This window comes from Leptinotarsa decemlineata, unplaced genomic scaffold (assembly GCF_025532065.1).
Source record: "Leptinotarsa decemlineata unplaced genomic scaffold, Ldec_3_MD MMD2_tig00026369_RagTag_RagTag, whole genome shotgun sequence".
Classification (NCBI taxonomy): domain Eukaryota; kingdom Metazoa; phylum Arthropoda; class Insecta; order Coleoptera; family Chrysomelidae; genus Leptinotarsa; species Leptinotarsa decemlineata.
In genome coordinates this window covers 1344188-1366516 of record NW_027412709.1, presented here as the reverse complement: position 1 = coordinate 1366516, position 22329 = coordinate 1344188, and the positions used below count along the sequence as shown (strand labels likewise).

Genomic DNA, 22329 nt, shown 5'->3' with positions numbered 1-22329 from the left:
ACATGATATTTGTTTCTTATGTGAATGAAGAATCGACCTAGGTATCACTTTTCCGTATAGAGTCGAAGGAATTTTTCATTTCATTATTTTATATAGTTATAAACAAAAATTATATTGTCTGCAGTTAGACATTGAAAACCATTTCAGTTCAGCGGACTTATTGGAGACATAGAATTTTCTCAGTGAAAATATAAATCAGCAACAAAAAATTTCGAAATTTCTGAATGAGATTTTTTTCAAGTTTTGTAAGTAGATTTCCATAGACAACATCTCCATAACTGAATCTCGAAAGAACTAAAGTTTCAGTGAACAATTTACGTATTGATTGATTCAAGGAATGCCTATGGGCGTAAATCAACCTAAAACTTTCTTAAGATTTTTTGAGTAAAAAACATGGGAAATGAATTTCAAATTAGAATCAAAAATTATACCTAAATTTTCCGTAGATTCAACTATTGATAACGTGGTATTACCTACTTCAAAATTGATGTTTTGTGACATAGTATTGTTTATAATCAAGTAGGAGTTCATAAGAAAAATATTATCATCAGAAAAACCGGAATATTTCAGTTTGAAATAGAGTAAAGCGTCAAAAGCCTTGAAAAAATCTATGGTTATTAGTGCTTTTAGATCTTAATTATTAGTATTTCTAATAATATCATATGTAATCTGCATTAAAGCGGACGATGTAATATAATCTGGTCGGAAACCTACTCGACATTTATGAATTATGTTGTTATAATATATATACAGCATGAATTTCCGATGAATGGCCTATTCCACAATTTTTGGCATTGTACATAATATAGGCTTGAGATCGGAAAATTCCTTGGGATTATTTACTTTTGCTAGGGGTCTGATAATGGCAACTTTCCATGAATTAGGAAAATAGTTTTTTTCTATACAATAATTTACAATGTGGGTGAGAGAGATATCAATAGTGGAACCACAGTATTTCAATATATTGATGGTTATACCATCAAAGCCAATACCATTTAATTTCACTCCAAACAAAATTTCTCTTAGTTCGTTGATCGTGACATAATGTAATCTAAATGGTGTTTCAGAATCCTTTAATGAAGAAAATTTTGTATTTTCGTAAAGTTCCAGGAGATTATCATCAACTTCTTCATCAACAAATACTGAACTGAAATAACCATTCACTTCTTCAGTTTTAGGGAGAGTAATTGGTAGGTCAATATTTCTACTTTCATTGCTAATTTTCTTCAACTTAGTCCATGTTCAGAATCATGGCTATGAAAAAGTCTATCATAAAATGCATTTTTTCACTTCTGATAGTAGTAAGAGTGAAGTTACGTAACTCCTTGTATCGCGACCAATCAGTAGGTGATTTTGTTTTCTTATACTTGACTAGTTGCAGATTCTCTTTTTTTATCATCATTTCAATAGGAAAAGTCAGCCAAGGAGCAAGTTTTTTAGTCAAACGGCCTACTTTCACAGGGGCATATTCGTTGAATAATGACAAAATTATGGTGGAGAGCTGATTGTCTTTTTCATCAATATCCTGTAAACTAAAAATATCATGGAAAGGTACCCTAATAAAATCAGCCTGAAAGAGATTATTGAAATTTTCAAAATCTCGGTAGTAGTGTATTTCAGATTCTGTTTCATTCAATTTAAAGTAAAGTTCCCAATAAACCAAGCAATGATCAGACATAGCACTTGCATTAATAACTTGTATAAGACCATAAACGTCTAAAGAGTCGCTTAAGAGGAATCCATGCCCACTTGAAACGTATTTTACTTATAGTTTCTCAACCAGTTATCCGATTTTCATGCAACTTGCACCGATCGCTTCAAAAAAATATTCCTCAAGTGCCTGACTATTGTTTTTCGAATTTCTGAAAAAAAAAATTATCCCAACTAAATTGTTTTGAAAATGAGAGTTACCCTCTAGTGAATATAGTTTTTTTGAAATTAAGTACATTTTCAAATCATCACATTTTAAATGAAAACTTTGAGAAGTAAAATAGAAAATGCATTTACGGCAACCAGTTCCTGGCGCCCTCTGATCACCTGACAATCTCTTCCCTGATCGCAAATGCAACGGCAAACGGCGTGCGGATTTTTATTTATGGGCTGCAATTCGTTCATTGTGAATTTCTCCTTCATGGTTTTTGAATTCGGAACTTGCTTTTTGGTGTGATTTTGGGAAAGGAAGGCTAGACGCTGCGAAAGGAAAACGGTAGTACACAAGTGAGAAAATACGTAGGCGTAGAAACATCGGTAAGAAATCAATAACTATTGACTCATTATGACTCAAGGTTAGTTACATACTGAAAACGATGTTTAGAGCAAATTCATTGGAATTCAACTTCGCATTCAATTTTATTTTTGTATGACAAAAGGAATATTCATGTCCGATTTTATAGTCGTATCTTTGATATAGTGAATTATAATAAAATTATGGATAGTTAATAATAATTACGTTTATCCATATAATTCAACGCAATGGTAATAAAATGATTGTTTACCCATTTTTTTTTCAATTGTAATTGCTATCTTTTGTTAATAAATTTTCGGAAATCAATTTATTACTTGTCAGGTATTCCCAGAGTATTATTTTGGGACCATTATAGATGGTCAGGTAGGTATTACTAGTTAGGTAGGTGACGCCTTAGGTAGGTATTACTTATATATTTTCGGCAAATATAAGCCCTGGTTACTTAGAGGTATTGTTTATGTGTAACGTCTCATCGAGCATGTGGCATTCGAAACCTATCGATTCGTAGATTATTATTAGTCAAAAATTTTGAAAGCTTCATATGTAAGTCACTTTCGTTTCCTGTATTAGTGTGAGTTTGTACTTAATTGTGTTTGAATTACGTTCCATAAAGTATCTACTCATAGGTGCTTTTGTGGTCATGGGAAAGATAAAAGAAAGGTGTCCCAGTCCCCAGTCCGGCGCGACGACTCGCGTGACAATTTTTACGGGTGAAGTAAGTAACTGAAATCTTAATTTTTTTGTTATTCATTTCATTGTTTCACTTTTCTAGCCATGGCCTCTTATGAAAAAGAACAGGAACGTTTGCAACGGTTAGTGGAGGAAACATTATCAGAGGATTTGGAAACTAATGATGCTGAAGTCCCATTCGATGAATCTGACATAGATGAATCCGATCACGAGGAAGTCACTGAACATAGTAGTGACTCCGAACAAGGTATTGACAATGCTGATGAAAATAATGATAACTACCAGATGACAGGTCCATCTTTTATAGGTAACAAAAATCAACTATATTTTTTTTATCTTACGTTTGGTACTTTTTGTTACAGCTAAAGACAACACTTATTGGAAAAAACATAAACCTCCAAGGACAACAATTAGAACACGACAAGAAAATATTATAAAACGTCTACCTGGCCCCACACAAACAACAAGGCTTTTGAAGCGACCCTTAGAAATATGGAACCACTTTTTCACTGAAGAAATTCTTTCGGAAATTATTATGTACACTAACCTTTTTATAGAAAAAATAAAAACTAAATATACGAGGGAAAGAGATGCAAATAAAACTGATGTCACTGAAATTCGTGCTTTGTTGGGATTAATTTATATGGCTGGAATTATGAAAGGAAATAAATTGAACCTAGAAGATCTATGGAGAACCCGTGGGTTGGGTTACCTATCGGGCGCGTCCCCAGGTGGCGGATAGGGGAACGGCCAGGGGACTGGAGGTCCTATCCGGGAAGCCAATGTGGCCTAACGGACGGGGTTGACGGACTCCTGGTCAGTGGCAGAAATAAGTAGGGTGAGGGGAACTGAAACCCCCCAAAAGCCCTGCAAAACATGCCACCGCGGACCAGCCTACCCAAGCTAAGATGTCGTGTCGACAGCTGAATGGCCGCAGGGTTATATGCGGTTACGAACGATCCCCTTGAGGAACCGGGCGAAACCTCATTGTAACTAGCCTTCCTCTGGTAATGCGGGGCTCTGCTAGAGGTGACCAACCCTTCCCTTGCTACTCGTGGGAACATACATAGAATCTAAACGTATGAAAAAACCAATCAATCCCGAGGCTGGACAGCAATGCTCACCTCAATTTAGGGCGGGGGCTGGGGATGAACAGAAATGCTCACCCCAAGCTACCGCTCAGAAAGAGGCTGGACATAGCAGACCACCTCGCGATGCAAGGCCAAGGCGTAAGCGAATCAGCGGCGCCGAGGCCAAGAGGAGGAAGAGAGCGAAAGAGGCAGAAGTGGCAGCAACTATGAGTGCACCCTCCACCTCCTCCACTCCATCCTCAACAACAAGGGCACCTCTTGCGGAGGGCGCCAAGAGCTCCGCCTTGAAAAAAGGCAAGGAACCGGCTGCCACCGCAGGAAAGCGCCCTCACGCGAGTACCTCCACGGAGGGAACCCCAAGAAGGTTGAAGAAGCTGCGCAGCGACAGAAATGTCGCTGCACCTTCCAAAACCTTCGTGAAGGCCGCCTTGAGACACCTCAAGGTAGCCATCATAGATGAGACTAACCCATACGGTAAGGTTACCGCAGAACGAGAGAGTCTCATCAAAAAACAACTGTTGGAGGAGCTGGACAAGATCATCTTCTCCGCCTCCAGCAACAACAGCAAACCGCCCACGTTCAAGTCGTGGACATACTCCGGTGAAATCATCAGAGTGGTCTGCGATGACGACGTGACGTTAGAGTGGCTGAAGAAAGCCACAATGAATATCAAGCCATGGGAGGAGGCATCACTTGCGGTCGTCAGTGTGGATAAGCTCCCGAAGCTTACCAAAGCCTCACTCTGGATCCCGGAGGACGTCCACAAGACGACATCCGGTGAAAAGGAGAGGGTGCTGGGTCGGCTAAAGGCGCAGAATCCTGACCTGAAGGTAGCAAGATGGTGCACCTTCCATCATGAGGTTAAGATGAACCCACAAGGACACCTCTTCGTCTTCGGGATCGGAGAAGATGATATGGCTGTCCTGAAGAAGAAGTCGATGAGGTTAAGCTACGCGTTTACCTCACTGACTATTAGGGCAACAGTAAAAGAAACAGAGGGTACCTCGGAAGACCCTAGGTCCTTGGGAGTTGAACCACCTAAAGTGGATATTGACCCCAAGGCCACCATGGGTCCCGAAAAGGAAATCGAAGCATCTGAACAGATGACATTCGATGACCTGACGGAGGAGGCACCCAAAAACAGCGAGGCCACCTTCCCCTTAGCAGGGGAGCAGATGGACCTCTAAAGGTAACTGTGTATCCAACAACTGTCTCATGGGCAAGGACGTTGGAAAAAAAGTAAAAATAATACAATGCAACCTCCAACATAAAAAGGCGGCAACGGCAACACTATGTCGCCACCTTGATGTATTGGAGGAGGCAATAGCTTTGATCCAGGAGCCCTGGATAATAAAGACCAAAATTATTGGTTTCAGTAGTTTAACTGGTCAAACTTTCAGCTTACCAAGCAACCAGCAACCTAGGACGGCTGTCTACGTTCCTAGGAAATACAGAGCGTTACCGATGGCACAATTCAGCACCTCAGATCTCACTGCGGTCAAAGTTGAATGTCCAGTTGGGAAAGGCAAATATATGGCGTTGATAATCGCATCGGTGTACCTCCCTTCAGATGCAGCCACCCTACCACCGACCAGAGAAATGGAAGTACTAGTGGACCACTGCCTCAACCAGAGAGTGGAGCTCATATTGGGTTGCGACTCAAACTCTCACCACGTGAGCTGGGGCAGCAAGGATATCAACGCCCGAGGTAAGTCACTATACGAATATATAATACAGAAAGATCTAACAATCTTGAACAGAGGCACGGAGCCAACATTTATTAATGCCCGTAGCCAAATGTTAATAGATATCACGCTCACGACAGCCGAAATATCAAACAAAATCCAAGACTGGCAAGTCTCGGACCATATCTCTATGTCAGACCACCGCTGGCTGACCTATACGATAAGCCAGGATCTCAGGACTACTGTAAAATCCCGTGACCCGAAGAGGTCGGATGTAGCTCTCTACAATCGACTCTTAAGAGGAGCTCTGCGGGAAAAAGAGGTCCTGACTCCTGGCAACAATGAAGAACTGGAAAGGTACACAGTATCTATCCACAACAAAATAGGCACTGCCTATAAGGAATCCTGTCCAATGAGGATGGTTCAAACGCATGGCACAACCAACACATGGTGGTGCCCTGAATTGGAACACCTCAGGAGGACAGCGAGAACGACCTTTAACAGGGCAAAACGTACAAGACTCGAAGAGGACTGGGTTATATATCAAGCCAACCTCAGAGAGTTTAAAAAAGTCTGCAGGCGAAAACAAAGAGAAGCCTGGAGAGCCTATTGTGAGGCAGTCGAAGATTTTCCACTAGCTTCTAGGCTACAGAAGGCACTCTCAAATGACCACCATAAGACTATCGGCATCCTGACGAGGGAAAATGGCGACAAAGCCGCCAACCTCCAGGAGAGTGCTGAGATTCTTATGGAAACTCACTTCCCAGGTTCTGTCTTTCCTGGAACGGCGAACTGGACGGATATACCAATAACACCCTCACAATATGACTGGCAATATGCTAGTACAGTAATTGATGAGGACAAAATAAGATGGGCTATATCGAGCTTTTCCCCCTTCAAGTCACCAGGGCCTGACGGTATAAGACCAGCCCTACTTCAGTGGGGACTGGACACTCTTATGCCACACCTGGTTGGAATATTCAGAGCCTCTCTAGCTCTGAGGTATATTCCCAGTAAGTGGAGAGAAGTAAGAGTAGAATTTATACCCAAACCAGGTAGGATGGACTACACCCTACCAAAAGCATTCCGACCAATTAGTCTCACATCGTTTTTCTTAAAAACCATGGAGAGGCTATGTGAGCGGTACATAAGAGATGAAGTACTTGTTAACAACCCACTTCATCCAAATCAGCATGCATATACCCCGGGAAGGTCTACTGATTCGGCCCTTCACCATGTGGTTGGCAGAATCGAGAGATCATTGGACAACAAAGAATCCACCCTAGGTATATTCATAGATATTGAGGGAGCGTTTGATAAAACAACCTTTCCAACAATTACCCAGCAACTACACTCCAGGAATGTACCCCTGGTAGTAGGAGAATGGATACTCCAGATGCTCTCTAGCAGAGCAATAAGTATTAATGTAGAAGACATCACAGTTAAAGGACTGGTCATGAGGGGATGTCCACAGGGAGGGGTCTTATCACCCCTTCTCTGGAACATAGTTCTGGATACCCTAATTAATCACCTTAACAAAAATGGATTCTACACAATTGCATACGCAGATGACATAGTTATCTTGCAGACCGGCAAATTTGTAAACACACTGTGCGATAGAGCGCAGGATGGGCTCAAATTGATAGAAACATGGTGTAAGGAACACTCACTGTCGATCAATCCCAAGAAGACTGAGATGGTCCTTTTCACCAGGAAAAGAAGTTTAACGGGCTTAAAACCTCCCGAAATCTTCAAAAGCCAACTAAACTTCTCTGAAGAGGTGAAATACCTTGGTATTATCCTCGACAAGAAGCTAACATGGAACTCTCATCTACAGAGTAGAGCAAAAAGAGCATACGTGGCTTATGAGCAATGTCGGAGGACAGTGGGACGCGCATGGGGTCTTTCACCCCGTGCAGTCGCCTGGATCTACACTGCAATAATAAGACCTATGTTAACGTATGGAGCCATTGCATGGGGACCGAAAGTTCTACAAGCAACGGCCATCCAAAAATTATATCAAATACAGCGACTGGCTTGTTTAAACATCACAGGAGCCATGAGAACAACACCAACCGCGGCAATGGAAGTAATCACGGGTCTGACCCCTCTGGATCTGTTCGTTAAGGAGGTTGCGTTAATGGCCATGGTACGATTGCACACGGCTGGTGTAAACCTAGAAGTAGGAATGGGTCGATTGAGGCTGGGCCTATGGCGGGAAGCGCTTACTGCGCAACCTCTGCTGCAGGCAACAAGTGATGCAATTGAACCCAGGTTTGTGTTTAATAAACCCTACAAAATACAAATTAAGCAGAACACAGAGTCAGATGCTACAAATGCAATACGGATTTATACAGATGGCTCAAAAACCAAAGAAGGTTCAGGATGTGGAGTGTACTCCAAATCACTAAGCCTAAGGATCAAATGGGGAATGGGAAGAAATACCAGCGTGGTCCAAACAGAACTGGCTGGTATCTCAATCGCCACAAAAGAAATAACCAAGAAAAGAATTTTGGGCAAAAACATAACAATCTGCACTGATAGCAGACAAGCACTATTAGCCTTGAACAGACACCGTGTTACTTCAGGGCTAGCACTAGAGTGCCACCAAGATTTAGCCAAAGCCTCGGTAGATAATAACATTATCCTGAGGTGGATTAAAGGGCACGAAAGGAGTAAAGGTAATCGCATTGCCGACTCTTTAGCCAAGGAAGCGGCTGGACTAAGAATTTTAGGACCAAGTGGCACCCACGGCCTGATGACTTCGACAATAGCGGAACTAGCCAAATGTTACACCCATGCTCAATCTTTAAAGAGATGGGATGAAATCAAAGGATGTAATCTTGCCAAGATCACCTTGGATGACCCTGGGAAGCTGGCGCCGAAGAAATATCTGGCGATGACCAGGAAAAATCTACGCCTTACAGTAGGATTTCTGACTGGCCACTGTCAGCTAAGGAAACACCTACATAATATGGGGCTAGTGGACACACCTCTATGCAGGATGTGTGAACAGGAAGATGAGACTGTCAGGCATGTCCTGTGCGAGTGCCCGGAGTTATCGTCAATAAGAGAGTGTGTGTTCGGCGAGTCTTGGCCTACACCTGCCGATATAAAGGAGATGTCTCCCAGCGACCTGTCCACCTTCCTGGAAAGGACAGGATGGACGACGACCTAGGAGGACAACTCCTTGGGAGGATGTACAATGGGTCACATGTGGCCTAAGTGCGTGGGCTTACACTCACCCTCCCTACTCTACAGATACAGATCTATGGAGAAAAGATGGATACGGAATTGAAATCTTTTATTTGACGATGTCTTTACAAAAATTTAGATTTTTATTGAGAAATATAAAATTTGACAATGTTGAGACTAGACTAGAGAGAAGAGCGTTGGATAAATTGGCACCAATTCGTAAGATATTTGACCTCTTTTTATCCCATTGTGTAAAAGGGTATCACCATTCTGAGTTCGTAACTATAGATGAAATGCTTCCAGCTTTTCGCGGAACATGTGCCTTTCGCCAATATATGCCAAAAAAACCAATAAAATATGGTATGAAATTATTTGCCTTGTGCGATGCAAAAATGTTTTACACAAGCAATCTGGAGGTTTACGTTGGTACACAACCTGAGGGAATATATAAAGTATCTAATGCTTCAGAAGATGTAGTTACCAGGATGTGCAGTCACATATCAGGCAGTGGACGAAACGTAACTATGGACAACTGGTTTATGTCGATTCCTCTTGTTGACAAGTTACAAATAAATTTCAAATTAACTTCATATGGTACAATAAAGAAAAATAGAAGAGGCCTGCCATTGCAATTTACAATACCAGTTCCTAGACCACCACACTCCAGTATGTTTGGATTCAGACCAAACTGTACTTTAGTCTCCTATTTACCCAAAAAGAATAAAAATATACTACTGGTTTCTAGTTATCATAAAGAAGATGAGATCGATGAAAGTACAAATAATCTAAATAAACCAGTTATGATAACAGACTATAACAAGACCAAAGGGGGCGTAGATACTGTGGACAAACTCTGTGCTTCGTACTGTGCTAGAGGGACCAGGCGATGGCCGATGGTCGTTTTTTATTTGATGCTGAATATAGGGGGCATTAATTCCCAAGTAATTTTTTGTGCGAATAATCCGACCATCAACATTTTAAGAAGAAATTTTTTACGCGGTTTAGCAAATGATCTGATTAAACCTCATTTAGCTGCACGGGCATGTTTGACAGGTCTTCCACGGATACTGAAGCTTCGCCTACAAGAAATCACAGGCGTAGAATCAACTGCTGTTGAAGTCAATATTCCACCAGGTCGATGTGAGGAATGTGGATGGCGACAAAATAGAAAAACAAGATTTTTTTGTTATCTTTGTAGGAAATATATATGTTTGGAACATGTTACACCACTATATTCAGGGTGCAAACAACCCCCGATGGAGGTTGAATAATTGCATGTTTTAATGCTACCCGTGTCAAATGTGACTTAGAATATTCGTTTCTTTTTATATTTTTTTAGATTTTTTTTTTTTCTTTCATTTATGTATTTCAATAAAATGTTATATTTTTCAAATCCTTTTTTCCTGACTACTGGAAGGTTAATAATAATTACGTTTATCCATAATTCAACGTTATAAGTATAAAATGAATATAGATCTATTTCCAAACAAGTAATATCGTTGAGAAAGTTACACCTTTTTTATTAGGAGTATTTCATATTATATTTTCGACAATGAAATAATTGGTTATTTAGAGGTATTGGCTATGTGTGAATCGGATTCGTAGATTATTATTTGTCAAAAATTGAAAACCTTGTATGTAAGTAACCTGTAGTAGGAGGTTGTAGAAAAATAATTACCTACTTCGTTGTTTTCTCTAGGAAAAAGTCAACCACCGACAACTCTAATAACAGCGAGGAGTCCATTTCCCCTTTTCCAACTAGATTTGTTCAAGTTTCGGGAAGGTAATCCATTAAAATATGAAACATACCTAGTACTTTTTTGTGAATACGCCAGCATACGAACCAGAAGATCAAATAAACATTTATTTTTCAGTGATGATGTTCGTCCAATGTGTAGTAAAGATGTCTCTGCCGTAGCTTCACCCATTGAAATTGTGGAAAGCACTGTCAACACTTTCCAGAGGTAGAAATATATTCGTTCTGATCTTTTTCATATGAACCTACATATTTTTTTTCAGTTTGTATACAGGTGTATCTCTACAGGGGCGACGTTTGGCAGATATTGGATATTTATTAAAACAAATCGCAGAAATATCGAAGCATCCACCATTCGATTGTACATTCAGTGATATGTATCCAATTCATGAATATAAAATGGGTTTGAAAACCCAAATCAGTTTTGTATGCAAAATGTGCATTATTGAAAGAACCATTCATCTCATAGAAACTAGAAGGAATTTTATTACGACCAATGTAGGACAACCTTTGTTGAAGATGAAATGATTCTGGCAATAGCCTCATAATAATAGAATAATAAAACATCGTTCACCATTGAAAATATTTAAACGATTAATTAATCTCCAAACGTAAAACAATTACGCTCCGTCTATGGAGTTTGCCGTGCCCCCTCTGTAGTGTGTGTATTCGAGTCGCAACAACATTAACTTGTCGATTTGCATAATGAATATATCCATCAAGATAAAAGGAGGCGTCCCTTGTTCAGTATGTCTGTGATTGTAAAAATAGGACCGCCTACCATATTCTCAGACATTTACCGTTCGATGCAGTTCGAGGCTCCAGTTGCAGGTATGGAGCGCTCTTAATGTGTTGTTTGGAAGCAGATTAGTGTTCATGCCACCCAAAAAGATGATTTGATCAACAGTGGAGACAACTGCAGATAGAAAATTGTCCAGGTTTTCAGTGAAAGTTATTACATTACTTTTGAGGGGGCGGTAAATATCATCGATTCCAAAAGAAGTGTATTTTATTTTCATTTCAATTCACAACACTGTTCACAATTCAATTTTTTTTCAATGAACGAGAATTAACCATTTTAAAGATTGTTGACGTGGTACCTTTCTACTACTGAAAACGAAAACTAAATGAGATTATTTTCAACTGAACAATGATGATTATTGTCGTACTAACATTTTTTGTCGTTTTTATAAACAAAAATTAAATTAACAAACCTTATCAAGTTGTTTGAAATGCCATATGGCAGATTAAAATGGAATATTTCTCTAAAAATATTGATATTAATGTGTTTGTCTTCTGGAAATTATTAAATGTTCCGCCATTTTGTAGTAGGTGAAGATATCGACTTTATATTTTAGGGTTGTGAAGTATTCGTCAGGAGCTTCACAATGATGTATCACAAGACCCCCCTTTCCATTTAATTTTTTTCCCAGATGGCGCTTAGTCGCCATCTTGGAAGTTTCATCTATCAGTTTTACGTCAAAATCAAGTATTCATGCATTGATTTTATTATCCCAAATTCCAACTTCTTGAGTTGACCCGTTCAAAAAATAAAAGGGGGGGACATTGAAGAAATGCACTGTATACTCACAACCATGAAATGAAAATGAAACTGAATCAATAAATAACATGAAAACCTAAATATAAAAACAAAATTGACATAAACATACTATTTTCAGTTGTACATAGTCACATATTGAAATATTCGATTAATTTATCATTTTAAGTTCGAAATCGATGGACTTATAGTGGGACCTATTTTTTTATCTTTAAAAATATATTCATGAATAGAACTTACATTTTCGATCATTCATGTTTTTTCCATATTTCTGAACGACTCAATGGGAGATAGAAATTCAATTTGTAAGATTGATCTTACCAAAACTCTAGAAAAAAATGGTCAGCTTAGGAGATAGAGATGACTAGAAAAGAACTATAAGAAATAGAAATGAAACGAAAAAACTTCAGAAACAGATGCGGCTACTACAGATTTTTAAGAGAACTACCACGCCCAAAAAACGAAGAAGCCATTGTATGGCGAAACACGTGTTGCATTTTTGTAAAACTATTCAGTGAAAGTCTCACAATAAAGTGTTTTTTGAATACGTTAGTAATGGATTATCATCAAGTATTGGTCAATTCCATCATAAAGACAAATTAAAAAAATGCTTGGCAGCTGTTTACTCTCCCGTCTTTATACGAGAAAATGTGAGAAACTTGAGAAACTGTGAAAGTAATTTATTTGAAATTTACTCCCTGTGAAGATGTGTAGATTATGCTTATAGGTTTCTTTCAGTTACAAACTGATCTACGTGATGCTCATAAAAAATGGAAATTAAGATTTTTCAAGATGTTCAAGGTCATATTTTCAGGGTCACCAGGGTCTGCTCTTAGAGTAGGGTACTGTTCTCGATGCTATCCAAAATGATAATTATTAATACCAATGAAGCTATGGTGTTAGCGAAAAATGTTATTTATGAAAATCTGCTAACTATCATCATGGATAGTGTCGTTAATTTTCATCAAGTAGGGGGTCAGTGTGATTATAAGTTATTCTCCATGCTGTGGTGACCCCTGATGGATGATCTTCTTGACAGAAGAGAAGTTGATATATAAGCTTATGCAGATAACTTTGTCTTTCTTGTAAGGACCATAACGGGAAGGGTAGCCAGTAATATCCTTCAAAGGACCCTAGACCAAGTGCATAGTTTGTTTCACAGAGAGCAGATGTCTGGAATCTCCAACAAAGCTGTTCCCTTCAGCAGGAAAAAGAAAATGGACGATCAACCACTGTTTTATTCAAAGACGAATTCATTGCATTTGCAGTGAAGGTAAAATAGATAGGTATTATCCTTGCTGAAATAATCACCTGGAACGCTAACTTGGAAAAGTTTTTAAACAAAATCATTCGTATAGACATATCAAAAAACTTGTGGGTATCCCTAGGGCTTGTGCTTAGAGCCTGAAAAAATCCATAGATATTTGTAATGATTGTCGAACCAATGTTAACGTACGGAGTAATTGATTACATGGCGGTGGAATACTTTACAGCATAATGATCAGGAGGAGCTCTCCGGTGTAAAGAAACAGATTCACCAAATTATCCCTGGTACCATCAGCATTGTCAGTAGTCATGAGATACCTCATGGACCTACCTGAAGGAGATAACATACGGAACTGTGCATATCGCCAATTGCACAAAACAATAGCGTCCAAGTTGGTAGAGTACTCTCTTCGATAGGAATACTCAAAAAATTGTCTCTAGTCTGGATTTTTAACAACACTGAAGAAATTGGGTGAAACTAGCCTCAGATATGAATCAATGAAAATATTCTCGAACAGTCAAATGGCTCTGGAAGTACTTGGCTCTTACCAAGCAGCATGGATTTCATGTCATTGTCATCGGTTTAGGTTATGAAAAACAAACACCAAATGCCTGGACTATAAAAATAGTTTCAGTCTTCACTAAGAATGGGCCTATTACAAAGTATCTAGAAAAACAGTTCGTTCAGGCCAGTCTTTCCTTCCTTCACAGTAGGTTTATGGACTGACACTCACCAGAAAACTACTACTCATCTGGCTAATGCCACGAAGGGCGTTAAATTATATCCGACCCCATAAATACATCCCTCGAAATATGTTACCAAACATTTGTTGAATTACAGCAGAGATGATCTACGTTATAGATCATCATCTGAATCATTCCATGAAAAGAATTTGACTATAAGAAAACAATGCGTGTCTTTTCATCGAATTGTAAATTTTTCCAAGGTAACAATCAACAGTACAACATGAATTTCAACTTCAATGATTATGACAGTGATTCTAAGGTTTAAGTGTGCTTGCGGGTTGCGGTGGAGGGTCGAATAGACCCACTCACTTTGTACCTAAGTGAGCTTGAATCATAGTAACTCTTTGGAATAAACTTTATCAGAACATTGCGTTTGAAAGGAGCTGTGGCTTGTAGTTGTTAAACAGCTGGACTGCAGCATCACTTGGCCATTTATGGAAAGTGTATCCGCAGTCCTATAAAGTTGGTACTTTCAAGTCACCTCTTTATGAAAATAAAGTCAGCTCGGTTTTTCGCTTATTTCTCTCGTTGTACCTGGAGCTGCTTTGACTTGAAGGATTTTCAAGATCAGCCGTCACAATCAGTGTTTGCACTTCCCTACATCAGAGGGTTATTGAGAAGGATAAGAAGAATTTGATCCAAGTACAACATCAGAACCTGATTCAGATCCAGAAACACTATCCGGAGCAGCCTCACAAAAACCAGGCCACCAAGCGCGGACTGCGATTCCAAGAATTGCACTTACCGGATACCTTGTGAATGCGGAAAATCCTATAACGGTGAAACTAAGAGGTCATTAAATGTTCTCATTGCCGATCACAAGAAACACACACAGCGAGGAGAAACTAGCAAATCAGTAATAGCAGAGCATGTTTGGACCCATCAACATAATATCGAGTAGTCCCAAGCTGAGCTCATACACAGGGAGGAACATTGGTTTAGGAGGAAATTCAAAGAATTCGCATATATGTTGTCCATACATTCAGCCAAGCTAGCGTAGAGATACGCAATGGAAACTCATAATCAAGCGAAAATTGGCCAACTCCCGCGAAACGGTCATCTCCCACTAAACCGGTAAAGCGGAAAAAGGAAAGCGAAGATAAGTGAAAATACTCGATTGACCCAGAAATAATCTGCTCTCGGAGAAATTAGTTCAGTCATCACTCGAAGACGATTGTGAATAATAACATTCGAAACGTCATGAAGTAACTTGGCTTGGAATCTCTCAACTTTTCATTTTTATTTTTGATTTTTATTTTTTGTTCAATTGTTCTATTTTTACTTGTATTTTATTTCACTATCATTTTATTCCAGTTTTTTTTCCTAATATAACTGTTATTTTCAGATATTCATTTTTAATACTTCTTTTTCATTCGTTCTGGAAGGGATTTCATTAGTTCAAACTAATGAAATTTGTAGTAATTAGTCTTTGAAAATAATGAAGAATGATGAGTTGATACCTACTTTGTTGCCTTACTCATTTGAATGTTTGCTATACAGGGTGTTTCATAATTGATGCTAACCTGAAGGGCGATAATCATTGCGGTTCGCAACTGTTTTATTTCTGTGCTACAGATATCTCTGAAACCGCTTTGGCTTTTTTTAATAAATTTCGGTACAATGTACGCTCAATATTACACGTTTTTTCTTTGGTGAAGGTTTCTCAATGGGAGTAAAATTTGATAAGAACGGATACCGAGTTTTTTGTTCGAATGAAAATGTTCAAGTTTTCATTTTCATAAAGTGAAATGAAAAAAAATTACCTACCATTTCTAAACCTTTCTTGCAAGACTGAAATATTTCCGATGCCGTATGACAGGCACTACGGGCTACTTGAGATCTCAAATTTTTAATTTGTCTAGCTAAACATACGCAAACATTATGAATATTTGCTTCTAGGACATCTGGATGACTTTTTGCTAGCTTCGTCAAACCCTGTAGGCCCTGAATCATCACTTCCCATTCTTGATTATTTATCTGTGCTAAAGCAGTTTGTAAGCAATCTTTTGGTTTGATAGCAGTGCTTTTTGGAGTCAAGTCACGAACACTTCTTGGTGTGGATTTGGTTGATCTTCTGCTTGGGGTTCTCGAAAGTCGTCTGCTCAATTTTCTCGTGACTGATATTTCTTTGGGGGATTTGACTATTTCATTCTCTTCTGTTCCAATCACAACCGACTCTATTGAAGCTATTTTTTCAGGAAATACTGTAATATCTTCATAGCTGGTGATAATAAGATCCTTATAGATATTCAGTTCATCTTTGAGAGGTGGCGCAGAGCAAGCACTCTTTCTTTTCGGTATTTCAGGAAGAAAACTCTGGAAATCAACAGCTGACCTACTTTTACTCATTTTATCTGTACACGAACTAGAGGCCACAAATGACAGTTCTTTGGAACTGGATATACTAAACCTCCGTGATTCTTTGAATTTGTCCTCCGAAACATCACTTTCTGTGAGTACTTCCAACTCGTTGTGTTTTATCACCTCTCCTTCAACATTACGGAATCCTTCTGAGATAGTTGGTGATTTGATCTGAAATAAAATATACAAATATCAAACTATGAATATTCTCTCTTTTCATGCCTTTGAAAAATGAATCGAAAGTTCAGAGTTTTCTTCAAAAATAATCATTCTTACCACGACAGTTTCATCCCGTTGATCTACTTCATTGTTAACAGGATTCAAACAATCCTGAGAATTATTGTTTTTGTCATTTTCAATGCTATCATCTTTGTCATCAGATTCCGATGATCGAGCTTCACTATCTAATTTAACAAATGCTCGATTTTCAGTTGGAGGAGTGAAATAACCCGATGATTCTGAACCAGACGAGCGAGGTGGAGGAGTATTTCCTCTTGTATCATTACTGTAAGTTGAATTATCTCGTGGCGACAATCGAGGAGTAATCGGAGTTACTAGTGTCGTTCCAACTGCTGATCTGTGGAAAATGGACACATAGAATGCTATCTGTGAAATTAATCAGAAATATTAAAAGAAATATATGGTAATAGAAAACATTATCTGTTCTATAGACAAATTTACTTTTACAGAAAGAGACTCTGGACCATACAAAATACATAAAGTATCTTTTAATTTTCATAAAGTTCAATCATGCGAAGTGTCGCGAGTCGGAGAAATAGCATCAATTAGGAATGGAAAAAAGTGATCTTATGCCCTTGAAGATGTGTAACTACACAATGAATTGTTTGAATGTGTGATTATTGTTGTTGAATTTTCAATAGATGAATAGATATTCCAAAAACACTTTATTGTGGGATTTACACACAACTGTTTCACAAGAACGCAACACGTGTTTCGCTAACAATAGCTTCTTCAGAACCAAATTTTCTTCTTGCAGTACACAGTATATCGACATAGGCGAGCATTTGAGGAATTCAGAACATATTTGCGAGGTATATAAATGTTTTACTATAACTGATCCTGAACTATCAGTTATTCAATATTCAATGAATTTTATATAGAAGCGAAAATATTACCAAGAGCTTTTTATCGTCATTTCCAAATATGAATTGAAATAAATTGACGGAAAATCTCCCGCTGTTGAAATTTTCCTTCAATAAGGTTCGCTTGTTTTTTACAATTTTAATTCAATTCAACCTGTTAGTATGTCAGTTAGTAAGTGTGTTGCCATTTGAATCGAATATGGCGAACGCTACAAAATGACGATTTATTATTAACATCACCCCATCATATGGGTATCAAATGAAAAAAAATAGATGAGCAGAATACAATGAAAAAAGTATAGTCACAACTCCAGTGAGGCAATTGTTTCCCCATTAAGAAGATAGCTCAAAAATAACAAAAACATACCGTATAATAATGAAACGATGGGATAAAACGTACGAATTGAAGGAATTGAATTAATAGTAGAAAATATTTTGATCTTTTTATAGAATTTCTCCAAAGTACTGTAAGTAGTAAAAAATAAATTTTGTAAGGAATAGAAAATTAATATTCGTGAATCTAATGATGAAAGAGTGGATAAGCGGTATGCAGACATTAATGATAGAGAAATTGAATAGAAGAATGTGATTTGATTGGGGTTCGTAGTCGGGGTTTCACTGTTCGCGATATAGGCGCATTAAACAACTATGTTATCGGAGCCACCAAGTAGAATCACATCTTCAAATCACTGTTTGCTGATGTTAGGGCGAAAAGTTTCATAGTCATATTGTAGACGATGAAAATCTGGGTTGTAGTTGCTTCGTCATTTCGAATGTACCTAATGCTTTCTCGAGAATGTATTACTTTTTCTGTTCTTTTCGTTAAAAAAAATGGTAATTCTCATTATTTTGATTAGTATAAAATAGCCATTTATCATTCTGTGATGAAAATAAACTTTCTTCTTTTTTTTTAATTCAATATGTTTTTCTCAAAATGACACATGCTTTTGGTACATTTTCTGTTTTTGAGGTTTTTTTTTGAATTTGGAATATTTGCAATAGAAAGGGCTATCTCTTTCAATTTGTATCTGAAAGTTGTATAAACTACACATCTTTGTATAGAGTTCATTTTGGAATTATTTGCTTTCTTCCGTTCTTTCTTTGGAAGATTCCCACATTTTTCGTATAAAGATGGAGAAGTAAAAAGCCAAAACCCTCCTTTTCCATTGATGATATTCATATTCACTTTATTCGGGATTTTCTTCACGAATGAATCTTATTTGAAAATATTCCTATTATAAGTCATAGAAAAAGTATAGTATTCTATTAGCAAAAATAACCATTATCTGACGAAATGATCTACGATCTACGAGCAATGGCCACATTTCTCATTCGAAGTTTTGTTTTGTTTTAATTTATTTGCCTAATTTTTAAAGTGAACAGCTTTTGAAATAAAGTCCGAAAGACACTCACAAAATTTAAAATACAAATGTTCATCAAAACTACTAGATTAACTAATCAATACATATAATGAAAGTGTAACTGATCCCTATCTAAAAGAGAACACAATCCTGGCTAGTAGGCCGTGGTCGAATGGAACCTCCGTGACTCCGGCTTTGAAAGCCTGTATTGTTCGCTGTCTGCGCGTTTGTATACCTTGATATCAAAAAGATTTCACTCAAGATTTATTGAGATTGGACCATGAACTGACAAAATAAAAAATGTATAAAAATGCTGTTCAATTGATTAGACTGAAATTTTGTTCTATATTTTCTATATTTATGATTTTGTGAAACGATATTCCCATAAATCGAAAAAAATCAAATCTCGAAAAACCTATAAACTGAAATCCATGCAGCTACACGAAATATTTGTTTAAACATTCATGAACAGTGTACATTTTTATTCCAGAATTTCATGAATTTTATTTTTGGTAGAAGTTCATATGAATTCGGAAAAAATGAGTTCACCTTTATTTATCGAAATATTTCACTCATTTGGATATTATTGATAAAATTAACAGGAATTTACACATACAGAATGGAATATGAAAAATGTAAACTGTCAAAAGGTTTCTTAAGACATGCGTTCTAGTCATTGTTTTCTCCTTCCTGCTGAAAATAGATCATCTGATGAACCTCTAGATCAGGATCATGGAAAAACGTTTCCAACACTCTTCTTAATGAATTGATGTAACGAGGTTCGTTCAAAGAACCATGGTAGAAAAATGAACCGCTAATTCTGCCTCTAAAAAGACCACACCAAACATCAATATTAAATCGTCTTTATGGATTGTGGATATGGACTAGAAATGGATTATTTCTACTCCACAATTGAAAATTATTTCTAATAAACATCTCACAAATTGAAAAATTCGCCTCATTACTCCATATAACATTTTTATAGAAGTTTTGAATTTGTCTGCATTTATTCATAAACTACTGACGAAGTTTCAATCGTCTCTCAGGGTCAATAAGTTCTAGTGTTTGCACATGTCTTAACTATAAAGAGAAATCTTATGTTTTTTCAGAATTTCTTGAATAACAGACGGTAAAACTGATAGTTCTGATGAATTTGATGATGCAACATTGGAAGGATTACGAAGTAAACATCCTTCTCCTGAAAGTTTATAAAATTCTGGACAGTATACAACTTCTAGTAGCGTAGCGTAGATGTGAGATCTTTTCGCACCGGTTCTTGCGGAAGTCTTGATTCATTGCGACCGCCCCATATTCAAGATATGCTAAGCTATAGTTCCATTAGTTGTGGTGAACATCTTTTCAATTCTTTAACGAACCTTTGCAATATGCTTCTTTCCGGAAAGGTCAATCAAGTCATATGTCCTATTTTATATCGTGCTTCTTTATGTGCGCCAAAAAAAGACTGGCGGTCTACGTCCTTTATCTGTTGGAAATTTTTATCGACGTTTAGTAGCGAAACTTGCTTATTTCAATCTACGAGAAAGTCTTGGAAATCTATTTCGTCCCCAGCAATTTGGATTTGGAACAAATAGTGGTTGCGAGGCAGTAGCCCATGCTGCACGATGTTATATTAATCAAAACCCAGTTGAAAAAGTTTTTCTGAAAATTGATTCTAAGAATGCATTCAATACTATAGACAGAAATTTCATGTTACATTCGTTTGCTAACGCCATACGAGTCACATACCCTTTCATTGAACAATGTTACAGTGAACCTTTTTTTTTGATATTTGGTAACGAAATTATAATGTCCGAACAAGGAGTATAGTAGGGAGATTCACTTCGACCACTATTGTTCTATCTTTCTATCTATCATATCATAACTGAAATATCCACTGAATTCAACGGCTGGTGTCTGGATGATGGTTCAATTGGTGACGAAGCAAATGTGGTATTTAAACATTTTCGTAACACAATAAGTCATTCGAAAGACCTGGGACTTGAGCTGAATTCCGAGAAATGTGAACTCATTTTTCTGGATAATCAAGACCCTAACATTATCGATCAATTTAACCTAATAGCTCCTGGTATATGAGTGATTGAGAAACCTTATTGGTTTATTTTTGGTGCCCCATTATCTGATGAAGCCTTAAAATATTTTTTGGAAGAAAAATTACAATCACTTCGTGTCATGTCAGGACGTTTATCAATTTTACCAACACATGTCGCATTCCATTTATTGAAGAATTCATTAGCCGTTCCAAAATTATCGTTTATTTTGAGGTGCAGCCCTATTTGGCATGACGAACGGGGATTACAAAATATCGATGACGAATTGAAAAGGATGCTGAAACTCATAACTAATAACCGTATCGAAGACGAAACTTGGTTACAGGTATCACTTCCAGTTTCTAGAGGAAGATTAGGAATTCGTTCATCCACTTCACTCGCTATGCCATCATTTCTGTCCTCATTTTTCAGTGTTTCTAATCTGATAGAAATCATCTATCAACACCCAAAGCCAATATCTGATTGTGTATTTGGTCGTGGCAAATTTCTTTGGGTTTCAGAAGTGGCCAAACAATTAAAATTGAAGACATGAAAAACCAGAGGGCATGGGATAAACCATTACAAGATCAAGCAACTAGTATTTTGCTGAAAACAGCTTCTGACGCTTAAAAAAAATAAGGCTCGTCTTCTCGCAGTTACTGTGAAAGAATCTGGTGCTTCAAACAGTAGTTGACAGTTACAATAATTCATGACATCGTCATGATATACCTACTTGAGAATATTTGACAAATAGAATTTCCGTAAAGTTTCAGGACAACTTGATTACTGATAATAATTCTGTTTTGTGGAATCAAACACATTTTTTCCAACTGCCTTATTATGACGCTCCAGTATTTTCTGGTCTGTTCAAAAACGGCTTCAATGTCATATTTTGATTCACAAAATAAATACGGCTAGTGGAATGGCTTTGAAATGGAAATTATCATTTCGTGAATTAATACCCAATGGCTCGGTGTTGTCGAGTGAGTGATACGACATGATGATCACGGGTTTCATAGTTCAAATCCTATCGCAATTATTTTTTTGCTATTAGTAACAAAATATTGTCATTCGTATAAATACCAAAATTTCGTGTTTGGATAATCATGAGGTTTCATTTGCCAAAATAAAGAATTTTTTGTACTAGTGAAATGAATAAATATTTTCATATAAATTGCTCGTTTTCAACTTAAGGAATTGAGGTGATACGAGCTTTGTTGTTG

General features: G+C 37.5%; 3 protein-coding genes across 4 annotated transcripts in view; 2 read left to right on the top strand and 1 right to left on the bottom strand.

Moving 5' to 3' along the window:
• The window catches only part of LOC111515144 (uncharacterized), a 181998-nt gene that overhangs the window by 1102 nt on the left and 158567 nt on the right, over positions 1 to 22329 (bottom strand). Inside the window, exons 12-13 of the mRNA XM_074185243.1 lie at positions 16871 to 17171; positions 16001 to 16765 (exon numbers count right to left, since the gene is read on the bottom strand). Of these exons, the coding sequence (XP_074041344.1) occupies positions 16001 to 16765; positions 16871 to 17171 (1066 nt within the window). The remainder of the gene's footprint in view (positions 1 to 16000; positions 16766 to 16870; positions 17172 to 22329) is intronic.
• LOC141486767 (uncharacterized) lies at positions 502 to 11906 on the top strand. Of its 2 annotated transcripts, none has more exons than XR_012468025.1 (4): positions 502 to 2247; positions 10606 to 10689; positions 10781 to 10870; positions 10926 to 11098. XR_012468025.1 is itself a non-coding variant. In XM_074185282.1 (4 exons), coding segments are annotated over exons 1-4 (441 nt in total). In that variant the 5' UTR covers positions 8618 to 10542; the 3' UTR covers positions 11191 to 11906. The 2 variants fall into 2 exon arrangements, 1 of the variants encoding a protein (XP_074041383.1); XM_074185282.1 differs by lacking the exon at positions 502 to 2247 and adding an exon at positions 8618 to 10544 and having other exon boundaries at positions 10926 to 11906.
• On the top strand, positions 2244 to 3677 carry LOC141486784 (uncharacterized). Its single transcript, XM_074185329.1, has 2 exons — positions 2244 to 3242; positions 3298 to 3677. The coding sequence occupies exons 1-2, from the start codon at positions 3020 to 3022 to the stop codon at positions 3675 to 3677; spliced, it is 603 nt and encodes a 200-aa protein (XP_074041430.1). The 5' UTR covers positions 2244 to 3019.

Excerpts from the sequence above, each read along its gene's own strand:
- LOC141486784 (XM_074185329.1), top strand. The coding sequence starts at position 3,020 with ATGGCCTCTTATGAAAAAGAACAGGAACGTTTGCAACGGTTAGTGGAG. Across the intron at positions 3,243-3,297 it reads GACAGGTCCATCTTTTATAG|CTAAAGACAACACTTATTGG; the intron begins GTAACAAAAATC and ends TTTTTGTTACAG.
- LOC141486767 (XM_074185282.1), top strand. Across the intron at positions 10,690-10,780 it reads TTTGTTCAAGTTTCGGGAAG|TGATGATGTTCGTCCAATGT; the intron begins GTAATCCATTAA and ends TTTATTTTTCAG. Across the intron at positions 10,871-10,925 it reads ACTGTCAACACTTTCCAGAG|TTTGTATACAGGTGTATCTC; the intron begins GTAGAAATATAT and ends ATTTTTTTTCAG.